At 55.0% G+C, this 12,817-nt stretch overlaps 1 protein-coding gene across 1 annotated transcript; it reads left to right on the top strand.

Annotated features, from left to right (window-relative positions):
* The first annotated feature begins 832 nt into the window (after nucleotides 1–832).
* Nucleotides 833–11,076, top strand: CSDC2 (cold shock domain containing C2). The gene is made up of 4 exons (XM_009556619.2): nucleotides 833–1,097; nucleotides 7,200–7,465; nucleotides 7,740–7,862; nucleotides 8,124–11,076. Exons 2-4 carry the CDS (start codon nucleotides 7,290–7,292, stop codon nucleotides 8,284–8,286), a joined length of 462 nt encoding a protein of 153 aa, XP_009554914.1. The 5' UTR covers nucleotides 833–1,097; nucleotides 7,200–7,289; the 3' UTR covers nucleotides 8,287–11,076.
* Nucleotides 11,077–12,817: the final 1,741 nt, after the last annotated feature.

Genomic DNA, 12,817 nt, shown 5'->3' on the forward strand with positions numbered 1-12,817 from the left:
TTAACTGTCTGTTCTATTAGAAAGCGTTTCCTAATGTCTAGCATCAATCTTGCTCCTTGCAATTTAAACCCCATTACTCCTCACCCTATTCCCCAGTGGATGCAGCAAACGATTGATTTCCATCCTCATCACATTGCGCTGTGTACCCAAGAGAGAAAGTCTCGGGCCAAATGATGATGTTGTGTCTGCCCATGGAGATGTCTTCTGAGCATGGTCACGCTGGCAAAGGGAAAACCAGGAAAGCTCTTTGGGCTCAGGGGACTGGCATAGTGCACTGCTAGAAATTACATCCTTAGAAAGCCCCTGGGTTTGTGGCAGCTGCAAGCTCGGAGCAGGGGAATGGGATCATGGGGTGGATTTGTGGACTGTGCCCCCCCTGTGCTTCCTTGCTTTGCTGAGGGGGTGACCGCGGCACCCATGGGTGTTGGGAGCTGTGCTGGAGGTGACTACAGCACGCATGGGTGCTGGGGGTTTGGAGGCTTGGGCAGGTGGGGAGAGTGGCTGCAGCGGCACCAGTGGGACTTGAGATGGTGGGGGAAGAGATTTGACCCGTTGTGAGAGACCCCTCCTGGTCCAGACATGGCATCCTGGCACCATCTCCCCTACTGCTGCCTTCCCATCCACCCATTCCCTATCCTTACAGCCTGTGGGGCTGCCCCACTGCTTTCAGCCGTGCCACCAATGCACATCACTTTGTGAACTGGAGCAATGCGGCCCCCCGGGGCCAATCCTCAGCCTCTCCAACCTCCCTGGATAGACTCACTCCTTTCAGCCTGGCTCAGAAATGACCAGGCTGATCCCTCCCACCTGCCCGCTCCCCCTGGCCTGGCCCTGACGTCAGGAGAAGGCGTGTGGATACGTGCGTGTGTGTGTGTGTGTGTGTGCAAAGCGCACATCATACACACATCAGATACCGCAGATCCATCAGCAGGCAGCCAGCAGGCAGGCAGCCAGCCGGAGAAACACCCCCCCGGAGCCCAGAGCAAGCTGCAGGCGAGACCGCTGCTCCTCGCAAGGTAGCGGAGGAGCATTTGGCCCTGGAAGAGCACCAATGCTTTGCAGAGCGCAGCTCCAGGGAGCCTGTCACTGCTAAGGAGGTAAGGGGACACACAATGGCCATCCAGCTTGCCCGGGCCATTGTAGCTGGAGGTTAAACTTCACGCATCGCCTTTTTCTTTTAAACCTGCTTTACCCGTTCGACGGCGGAGAGGTGCAAGGGTGAAGCATGATTTCGCTCCTCCGGTTTGGTTATTCTCCACCAGCCGCAGGAACAATAACTCCTCTGGGGGTGGTGGCAGCAGCGTTGCATGTCTGCTTTGGCTGGGGGGCAAAGAGCCGGGATTTTGCCAGGGAGGGCTGAGATCAGCTGGGACGTAGCTCTCAGACTGGGGGGGGGAGGGGGATTTATAAAAGAATCTGTCTTATAAAGCAGGCTGATAATGATGGGGGCTTGAAATGGGGTTTCTTTGGGACTGGCTGCACTATTCATTCCTGCAGATGGCAAGTTAGATCCACAAAGGAGGAAGGAAGGACGTGGATGAGGACGCTCACAGCAGGTCTTTGAACAGGCACTATTCAAATTAAAAAAACCCCAAACACATAACAAAACAACCAAATCCCACAAAGTTGGTATTTGGGAGTGATGATTATGCGTATATGCTTAAAAGGTAAATCAAGCCTCCATGATGGCTTCTCCTTTTCCTTCCTCTTTGCATCTGGCAGCCTACTTGCTCTCCTCCATGGCCTCCCTGAGGAATGGGCAGCCCCACACTGGCTAAAGGAGCTTTTTATAATCAATCCATAAAGGTGACATTCATATTTTAGCGCTAAGCAGGCTGTATTGTAGGCGAGACTATCTCTCCAAAGATCCCTGGAGTTGTGAGTGTGATTGGCTTAGCTGGGGAGGGGACGCTGTCAGCGTGTATTCCCTAAAAACCGCTTGGTTTATTTTTCCTGTAGTTAATTTGTCTCAGCAAAAGGGCTTTTTAACATCCAGGCTAGGCAAGGAAATTGCTTTGCTTGGTATTTAACTCTTACCGGCATGATCCGGTAACCAAAAGAAGGCTGATGGGGTGAGGGAGGCTGAGAGGCTTTCATTAGCATCGGACAGAGACAGCATTTATAAAAACCTGCCAGACACTGAGGCTGCGAATCTCCTCTGAGGAAGGGAAGATGAAGAAACAAGCACTGCAATGGCCCCGCTTGTGGTAACCCCTGCCTGGAACCATCCTGGTTCTCCAACTGGTTCCTGCCCTTTATGGCAAACCCCTGGGAGATGCAGATTCGGGGTTTCTGCTGGCCACCGCATTGTTTGTGGGTCCCTTGGTGTGTGTATATATGCCAAACAGCTGAAAAAATGGTGGGTTTTTTGGTTTTACATTGAGCTCAGGGGACACGCTCCGGTGTCTAGAAGGGTGTATCTCTTCTCTCTTCCAGCCCATGTCTAGACAGGCTGGGTCTGGGGGGGCATCAGCCTCCCCGAGAATGGCGACAGGCCAGAACATCACCTTCCCTGCTCCATGGGGTGAGGAGATGGCTGCTGGCAGCCAGCTGTGGAGGTGGGGGTGCCTTTTTGACATACAGAGTCCTTTTCGCTACAGGGCTGGAAGGAGCAGGGAGGTAAACCTGACTTCTAAACTGGAGGCACACTGCAAGGGATGGAGAAAACATGATGGTGAGCAGCTGGTGCGGGAGCTCTCTGGAAAAGGCATCAAAGGGAAAATAACCTCTGGCTCCTTGGCTGGGGCAGAGGGAGCAATGGCACTTGGGAGCCCCAAGCTGGTGGCAGACAGCATCCCAGACAGAGATTTGCAAAGGGATGTGGCAATGTGAAAGGAAACAGCCCGTAAAGGCAACAGTGGGCTGGCTGAAGGGTTATGTCCAGAGCCAGAGCATGACAGCTGCTGGCAGAGCAGCTGCCCACCTGTCTGTCTGTCTGTTCTTAGCAGCCCAAGGGTCTTGGTGTATGGAAAGGAGCACAAAGAAGTGCTGCTGCATGGGAGGGCTGACATGCCGAGGGTGATTAGGCCAATTAAATATGTATTCCACTACTGGGCCGACGGGACACGTGAGGGTTTTTCTTCGTTGCAGCTAATGAACCGGGAGTGGCAGACAGAGGCTGGTGCCTCTTCAAAAGGCTCCTTCCCCCCTTCTTGGGGGACCTTGAAAGGTTGTTTAGTTAAACAAGGTTGCAGCTAGCACCCAAGTCAATGTGTTTGGTTTTCAAGAGAGGGAGAGAAAGGCAGTGATTTTATTTGATAAACCGCAGACCTTTCAGAGGCTGGTGATGAATGGGGTACTTGGATCTCGAGATAAAAGCTGATGTGTCTACTGCCCGTCTGCTTTAATTGGCCTGGGTTTTGTGCGTTCGCCTGTGAGCGCTCCCGACTGTCAGCTCCACTCACAAGCCTGTCCTCAGAAAAATATAACAGCAAAGCTGGCTGCCACTGCCAAAGGAAACCCCACCAGAGAGCTCTGAGGTTTCAGTTTGAGATGGTTTGTTTGGGGAGGTGGGGAAAGATGGGCAGGCTGGGGGTATTTTTTATGAAGAGCATCCTTCCAGGGAGCACTGCGCTTGGTGCTGCTTATGCACATCCTTGACTCAGAGGAACGTTCACCCCAGGGAACCCTCTGAGCAGCTGAGGGGAGATGGGGTGGAGGTCCTGCGGTGATGTTTGGGGTGTATGCTGGAAGGGTTTCCCGTGTCCCGCGACAGAGCCAGGCTGCTGCAGCCTCTGCTCGCCTCCTCAAGTGACCCAGATTTTGTCCCCACACTGTATACGTGCATGGGGTGGACACGGTGCCACGGGTGGCGTCTGCCAGGCCAGGAGAGACTGGGGTGGGGAGAGATGCTCTCAGCCCCAGCAGAGGTGACAACTGGTGATGGAGGAGAGGAGGAAAAAGCCTCCTGTCCCCCAGGTGCCCCCTCCTTGTTGCCTGCTGAGGCTGCAGTGTAGAGAAAGACAGAAGCAAGGCTGGGCAGAGGATAGTGGGGTGAAGCAGAGGGAGGGAAGAAGGACAGGAGGACAGGAAAGGCTTTGCCTTTCCTCCTCTCTGACTGGGCTGGGAGAGGAGGAAAGAGTGGCGAGGACAATCTTGCATCTACCCTGTTCTCTCAGTCTGCTTTTGCTTCGAGTTTAATTTCTTCAGTCCCTTTGTTTGCTGGGGATTTAAATGAGGTGGGAGCCTCGGAGCCCCCCTGTGGTGCTTAAGCTCCCTCTCAGCCTCAGATTCACTGGCACTGGCAAAGCTGGGCATTCAGCCCCCAGGCCCCAAGGCTGACCCACAAATCTGGGGTGCTGAGGCAAGGTACTGGATCTGGGCAGAGCGCTGCTGGCCATAAGAGCATGGGCATGGGATGGGCAGGCATCTCTGCTCGAGCCCTTGCTCCAAGCAGAAGTTAAGTGCAGTGCCTCAATTAGAGCAAACTGCTCAAGGACATGCCTGGGAGGCTGCATGCCCCCAAGGATGGAGAACCCACAGCCTCGTCATGTCCTGTCCCCATACTCGTCCCTGTGAGTGGCTGCCCCATGCAACTGCTCCCTGCCATGTTCTCCAAAGTGCCCAGGGGCAATGGTGCCCAGCTCATTCTCCCAGGTGGGACAAGCTCAGCTCAGGAGGGCAAATAGCAGCCCTAGGAGGGCTCCCTCCACTGTTGCCCTTTGGCCTCTGGAACTGCCTCCTCTCTGCTGGTGATGCCCAGCATGCTCCTTCTCCCCTCCACAGCTCATCCCCCAAACCAGTGTGGGCTGGTCCCACAGGCGAACCGAGGGCAAACCCACTCTCAGTTGCCACTTCGTCTACTCCCACCATTTTGTCCCTGCAAGCGTCCCCCTCTTGCACACCCTTCTCCTCTTATTTTTCTTTTGCCTCTGGGAAACTGCCATTTTTCCAGCCCTACACAGACCCGCCAAAGGAAGCTCTTTTTCCTGGTGCCAATCAACCCCCTCAGCATCCTAATAGTTTGCTCCAAGCATGGTTATTGAGGTTAAATACCCTCCTTTGTCCCTAATCTGGTAGGGAAACCAAAAGGCCTTGTCAGCAAAAGCATGAACAGAGGAGGTGCTCTACAATGAAGCGGTTTTCATAGTGGTGGCACCATAATGCAGGAGAGGACTGAGGGCTTCCCCCAGATCACCTCACTCCTCCAGCACAGACGCCTTCTGGGAAGGCACTGGATTCTGCAGTGATGTTTGAGGACCACAACACTTTTTGCTGCCCAAAAGCGGATGAGCTGCTCACTGGCACAGGCAGAGTAGTTGGATGGGATGCACAGAAGAGCAGCTTGGTGGCTGCCCTGGCTTTTGCGTGTCTCACTTGGGTGCTCTCTGAGCCTCTCCAAGCTCCTTGGGCATGAGGGGAAGGAGCTGCTGAGCCTGGGAATGGAGGCAGGAGATGCTGAGCCTAGTGGGCTGGGAGCTGAGCAGCCCTGGTGCAGGGTGGGCCACGGAGCAGAAGGCAGGCGTGTCCGCTCCAGTTGCTTCATGGCAGAGAGGAGCTGCTGAAGCGCATGAAGGGTTTGGTGTGAAGGCAGATGGGAGAGGCAGTTCAGAGGAGTTTGCGGCTTTGGCTGGAAGTCATCTCAGAGGGCAGGAGGAAAATGGTGGCTTCTGGCTTGGTAAGGGACTATAGTGTAGCCTCTGCCACCCAGACCTCATAGTGAAGCTTCACAGGGCTGAAAGAGGGCAGTTGCTAGAAAACAGTTAAGATGTGGATGGGCATCAAAGCGGGACTGGCAACGGTCAGGACTTGGCAATAGGCAAACCCCCTGGCAGGGGAAGCAAGCAGAGGTGGGTGAGAGGAACAGGAGTTGCCCTGTCCCCCCCCGAAACTTCATCTGCTCTAGAAACCTTTTCCCATGTCCTTGGTGCCTGCTAATTTGGGAGTGGAGGTGACCCCCTTTTGCACATCCCCCTAGGGCCTCTGCATCTCAAGGGGCCATGGATGAGTCAGAAACCAAATTAAATATTCTCTGGATTTCCCGGTGTGTGCAGGTGTTGTCCCAAAGGTGCTGCATGCCCCAGTGGGGCGGGACAGGCTGGAAGGGGTGGCGGGGAAAGGGACGGTAACACTGTGGGATGTTGGGCTCCTCAGCTTGGGACAGTAGGGAAGCCCCTAAGCCTAAGAGGTGATTTCCATGGGTGACCCCCCACCCAGCACCCCCAAAGAGCAACACCCCAAGCGGTCACTGGTGTGGGGCACCCCAAGACAGAAGCACCCTGGATCAACCACAGCGATTGATGGGAGGAGAAATGGGCAAAGCAAAAGCTTTCCGAGCAAGTGGCTGCAGAGCTGATCACACATCAGAATACTTTCCAGTTTCACACTCAGGATGGTTCAGTGAGGACAGCCTTGCCCACACATGGTCTTAGCTCCTGCTCTTGGGCAGGCACCCAGGCTGTCAAGATCCATCACCACACCTTACACATCTTCTGGCAGACAAAGGTTGTGGGGCTTCCATCCCTAGGGTCTTTAACTCCTTTCAAACCACATGATGCCAACCAAGAATTGGAGCCTGATGACTGCAGCACCAGGAGGTCCTGTTGGTGTCTTGGCTCACCTGAGGTGCACAAGGGCTGCATGTGCTGCTGGTGGCCCTACAACAGCCTCCCCTTGTCCCTTCCCCATAGGGATGCACCTGGGTGGGTAGTGAGCCACTGATTGGATCTGGGGTTGTGTCCTAAATCCCATAGCGCTGAGGAAGCCTCCAACAGTGGGGAGACCTCAGACCCCTGCCCTTGACCTACCTGTTGTCTCAGCCTTTTTTCCATCAGCCTTTTAGCAGAAATCTTGGGCTGGGGGAGATCTCAGAGGCCAGGGCTGGGGGACCAGGTGGGCTGGGTCTATGTGGGCATCCTTGCCTAAACAGTTGTGGCCTGTGGCAGCTTGTACTCAGCTGCTCCTTCTCCCACGGTGCGTGTTTTAGCAACTTCATCTCTAATATGTGGGATTGTCCTGGAAAATGAAAGATGAAACAAAACACCAGGCTCTTTCTTTCTTTTGGAACTGTTTTGCTGGAACATCCTACATTGCTCCAAGCTGGGACAGGCTTTCCAAGGCGATTCCCACTTCTGGGGGTTGGTTCTGCTCCCTCCGACGTGAAGCTGGGAGCAGAGGCAGCATTTCCTGACAGCAAATTCCCCCTGACAAAAGCCTCCCCTCTCCCCTGACTGGTAACCATCCTCCCCTTTGCTCCTCAGGTCACAGGCAGCAGACCTGCTCACCTGGGCACCCTTTCTTCCACTGCCCACTCACCCATCTCCAAAACGGAGGAACCTGCTGGCCCCACCATGTCATCGGACTCCAGCACCCCACCGACGGTGCCACCCCTCCACTCCCCCAAGTCACCAGTGTGGCCCACATTCCCCTTCCAGCGGGAGGGAAGCCGTATCTGGGAGCGGGGCAACCTCCTGCTGCGGGATCTGCCCAGCCCCCTCCCCACCAAGAGGACCAGGACCTACTCAGCGTAAGTACCTCGCACGTGGCTAATGGACTTGGGCCTGTCTGGCTGAGCCAAGCAGGGACCTCCGTCACCAGCAACACCCTTTATGCCTGGTGTGTGTTCCTCATCTCCAGCCATCTCAGTGCTTGGCATCACTGCACCCACCTGCCTAGGGTATTGTGGATAGGTACCGTGTGCTCTCCTGGGGAACACCACGTTGTTGTAGCAGACCTCTCTCATGCCACCCTCCAGGCAAGTGCCACCAGTGAGATGTTTCTCTGTCCCTTTCCTCCCACAGAACAGCACGTGCCTCCGCCGGCCCCATCTTCAAGGGTGTCTGCAAGCAGTTCTCACGCTCCCAGGGCCATGGGTTCATCACCCCTGAGAACGGCACAGAGGACATTTTTGTCCACGTTTCTGAGTAAGTCTGGGGATTGCATGGTACTGGGACACACTGGGGGAGCTGTGCTGTCATCATGGGGCCGGAGATCTGTGGGCCAGGCAGGGGATGTCTCATGGTGTGAGGATAGGACTCTACCAGTCCTCTACCCCTCATCACAGGTGGGGTTTCTTTTCCAAGGTGCAGCTGGTGGGTTAGGTGCCTTCCTTGGTGTTGGGTGGTCTGGGATGGCGATCCAGTGCTTGGCCCCAGCCCTACCACCTCTCCTTTCCTCTCCCACAGCATTGAGGGGGAGTATGTCCCAGTGGAGGGAGACGAGGTGACATACAAGATCTGCCCCATCCCTCCCAAGAACCAGAAGTTCCAGGCAGTGGAGGTTGTCCTCACCAATCTGGCACCCCATACAAAGCACGAGACGTGGTCCGGCCAGATCATCGGCTCGTAGGCGCCCAGGGAGGCGCTGCCGGCCGCTTGGCCCCGCAGCGCAAGCCTGTCCGGCCGCTCACGGGAGGCATGGGGGAAGCCAAGGTGGCGATGGGTGTGGGCTGCCCCCAAACACGCAGGCATTTGCGTTCGGTGTCTTTTATAAGGTTATGGTTTCCTTTCTCTGTGTGTGTTTGTAACTGTCTGTCAAGGGGGATGGGGGAAGCAGAGCCTTCCCCTGCCACCCCCCAGCTCTGGGGGCAGCAAAACCCCATGTCCCCTTCCTTGTTCCCAAGGCCATGGGGAGCAGGGGAACCAGTCCTACCCCATGACCCCCCGGCTGCCCTGCACTGAAGCAGATGCTGAGAGCAGGAGAGGGCCAGGGGAGGCTGGACGGGCTTGGCTTGTCCTCTTGAATCCCGCTCCATCAAGACGGACACCCCACTTACTCCTGCTGCCCACAGCACAGCAGCAGCAGGGCAATCCATGGGGCTGAGGGGGAAATGGGGCAGCATATCACTGTGCAGGGACTGGGTGGCTGAGACCCATCCCCATCACTGGCAGCTCATGGCATCTGCCTGAGCCATGTCCCTCCATCAAAAGATCTCAGGTCAGCAGTGCCACAAGGATTTGGGTGGCTTACAGAAAGAAAAAAAGCAGTTTTATGGGGCAGGCAGCTGCTGGCAGGGATGCTCAGTGTTGTGCCTCGGGTGCTGCGCCTGGGTGTGGGGCAGGGATGCACTTCGAACCTCTGTGCTCCTCACCTCCACCAAGCCAGTAACGCACTTTTCTTGGCTTGGTGGTGACGTGGTTTTGGGGGGACGGTGGCCTTCTCCTCCCCGCTCTTGATCCCCAGTCTCCCAGGGAACCCCATTCCCGTGCGCATGTGTGTATGTGTGTGTGTGCACGTCTGTAGCTTGCTGTGGGGTGAGGTGCTGAGGGGTCTGGGTAGCCTCAGCCATGGGGTGAGCATGGCTGCCCCCTCCTTGGACCCTCGGTGTAGGCAGGGTCTCGTATACAAAGCACAAACTTCGTTTTTTGTCTTCTCTGCCATCCCCTGGCCAGTTGGGCTCCCGTGGCCCTGGAAGGGATGGGGCCGAGGGCAGCAGGATAGGGATAGGGATGGTGTACACCAGGCTGGGCCTGAGCTGAACCGCAGAGGAATGGCACCTGTGCTGAAGCTCTGGGAATTATCAGCATCTAATGGGTTTATTTCAAAGCAGGGTTGTGGACAGTGGGGTGCCAGCAATCCCCCTGAGTGGAAAGCGCTGATGGAAAGGGGCACTTTCCACCTTTCTTGCCACCACTGTTGTGGTGAGGACAGGGGTCTGCTGTAAGCAGGGACAGAAGCACGGCAAGGCTGGTGCCACATGGACAGCTGGGGCCCTGGGCATCTGGGAGCATCACCACGCCCTGCCCCAGCCCAGGCTGGCATGGGGACTGCCCTGGGACCCTGCAGCCCATCTCACTGCCAACCCGAAGCCTGGCTCACCCAGGGGCCATGGTGACACCGGCTCAGGCCCCAGGTATCCCTGGGACACGCAGTCAGCTTGGCCAAGGGAAACTTTGATTGTTTTTCTCTCTTTTTTTTTTTTTTTTTTGGAAATAAACTAAAACCCTAGACTTGTTGGTGTTTCTACAACTCCGTTGTGGTTCCTGCCTGTCCAACCGTATGTCAACCTTTGTAACATTGGCAATAAACCATTAAAAGTGACTTTCCCACGAGCCCTGCTTGTCCTGCTCTTTGTGTGTGCATGCATGTGTCACAGTGGGGATGCTGGTGGCTTTCCCAGGTAAAGCACCTGGAGTGCCCAGGGATTTATCCAGATGGCAGGATAGAGTCAACCACATCCGTACACCATGTCCCGAGAAGTCCTGGGGTGCTCCAGCCTCACTCAGTGGGAGCAGACCCGGAGCCTGGGATGGAAGATTGCTGCCCAGCAGGAGGGAAGACAGGACCATGGCTGGTCTCCAGCTGCTGCAGCTTCCTGACATCTGGCTGCATTTCACTCCAGGAGAGCCTAGCACAAAGGACATGCTGCCTCCAACCACTGCATATTGTAGCTTTAGCATTATTGATTTTATTTTTTTAATATACATATATATGTATTTAAATATATTTCCTATTTAACAGTTGTTATCAGCCAGACAGGAGCCACCCATCTTGTACTGATATGGAGCCATATGGCAAGAGGGTCCCTGACGTGGGGCCTGCCACATCTGCTCGCTCACACATACACAGGGAGAAACACCCACTCACACCATGGGTACCCACTGGGAAAGGAGCATCGTGGCAAAGGGGTCTCAGGAACAGGCATGCACCATCCCCTCCGAGCAGGGCTCCCGCCCCAGCACTGTGCCCCATCTCTGCTCGCAAAAACACAGGGTAGGCAGCTGGGGCTCTCAGTGGCACTGCTTGAGCAGGGGGTTAGGACCAGATGACCTCCAGAGGTCCCTTCAACCATTCTGTGGATCTGAGACATTGGAGCTGCTCCAGCTACTTCTCATCCCTCCTCCTCATCCCTCTGGCAGGAAGGAGTCTCATGGTGCCCTCAACTAACCCAAACTTTGTATAAGACAGAGACAGGAATAAGGAAGGTTCCTGAACTTGATCCCACCCATGCACATGTGAGGCTCCTGAGCAGAGAAAGTGAAGGCTGGTGCCTCAAAGGTCATCCCTGCCTCTGCTGTGCTCATCCTGCAACTCCCCCAACCCTGATCAAGTGACACACTGCCACAGGGAGCAGCCTTGGACAGAGCCTGCTCTTCCCTTCAAATATGCAAGTCATCTCAGCCCCCAAGGCTACCACAATGCCTTGTGCCTTCAGGGTCAGGCCCTGCTCTTCACTCACCACCAAGCTTGCTAAAGATCTCACTGACTTTGATAGACTTACAGGAAAAATAAATCCCCTAAAACCCACACATAACCTGGTCCACAGTGAAACAGAGAAGGAGGAACAACAAAACACACAATTCCTCCATGAAGGTTGCAGTGTAGGGTCAAAACCAGTGGCCTGTGAGAAGGGTACCCTGCATTCAGGTTTCCCCAACAGGTCCTCTTCACCCATGCAGAAACCTTCTCTGGGTAGAAAGAGGAATTTGTGCATTTGTTGGGGATTCCTGAATGCCAGGCAGACTGCTACGCTCATGCCAATGTGACACATTACAGATCTGATGTGTGGTTCAGTTAAGAGGTGCAGTCAGGAGGAGGAGACAGCAACAAGCCAGCATTGGTCATGCAGCATCCCTGCACCCACTCAGGACTGGGCTCTGCCCATGGCAACGTGGGAGCCCTGCCCTGGGTCTAAAAGCACCAATGTATCTCGCCTGAGGAACACGGTCCCTTGGTCAAACACCGGTAGCCAGCTGAGAAACTTCTCTCTGCAGTCCAGCTACAAGGTGGTGGATGTAGAGCAATGAAACAGAAAGCAGGAACAGGAGAAAAAGGGGAGAGAAAACAGGACCAAGAGATGAGGCAGTGCCATACCAGCAGGGACTTGGTGAGAAAGACTCCTGGGCAGCAATGTGGGGGCGGCCTTCAGGAACCTCCAGCATCCTCCAGGTCTACAAACATCAGACAATTGCGCTTTGGGGAGCTACAAGCAAGACATCTCCCTGGAGGGGATCTTTGAGCTCCTCTTGAGCACAAAGTTGTGACGAGTGTCACCAGTGTGGTCACACATCCAGTGTAACTTCCAGGAATAGGAGGGCAACGTGAAGGAGAAGATAAAGGCCAAAGGAGAGATGTGGTTTTGCAGCCCATAAAGACCCAGGAGGAGAGAGGAGCAGGACACATGACAGCTGCACTGGAGAACCCGCCTCCCTAAGGGTGACCACATAAACCAAACATGTGGGATGAGATGGCGTGGAAAAGAAAGTTTGGAAAGCATTGTTGAGTGGGTACCTCCATCAGCACTAGGAACCATGTCTGGCCTGTGCTGGCCCTCTCCGAAAACATCTCTGGCAGCAGGATGGAAAGCTGAGCACTGAAAACAAAGGGGACTTGGTCTGTTATGAAATGGTAAGGTTCTACCCTGACACATCTGTGATACCTAATGGCCAAGGGAGCGTGAAGACTGTCAGGAAGCCTTCTGGACACAACTGTTCCAGAGGGTGCTCTGCACATGCCAGGTGACTGGCATCCTCCAGCCACATCAGGCAAAGTCTGACTTGAGAACTTCTGCAGAACATAGAAAATAAACTCTAAGGAGAAGGGGGTTGTAAGCTAAAGAGAGAATTAGTTTCTTCACCCACCTGAGCAAAGCTGAGAGCAGGAGCCCAGCCATTTTAAAACTGTCATTCCCAGGTCACCTATAGGAAGAGCGGCTGGAAAGCTGCCTGGCAAAGAAAGACCTGGGGGTGTTGGTCAACAGTCGGCTGAACGTGAGCCACCAGTGTGCCCAGGTGGCCAAGAAGGCCAATGACATCTTGACTTGGATCAGAAATGGTGGGGCCAGCAGGACCAGGGAAGTGATTCTGCCCCTGTACTCGGCACTGGTGAGGCCGCACCTTGAATACTGTGTTCAATTCTGGGCCCCTCGCTACAAGAAGGA

Source organism: Cuculus canorus, chromosome 1, assembly GCF_017976375.1.
Source record: "Cuculus canorus isolate bCucCan1 chromosome 1, bCucCan1.pri, whole genome shotgun sequence".
NCBI lineage: Eukaryota > Metazoa > Chordata > Aves > Cuculiformes > Cuculidae > Cuculus > Cuculus canorus.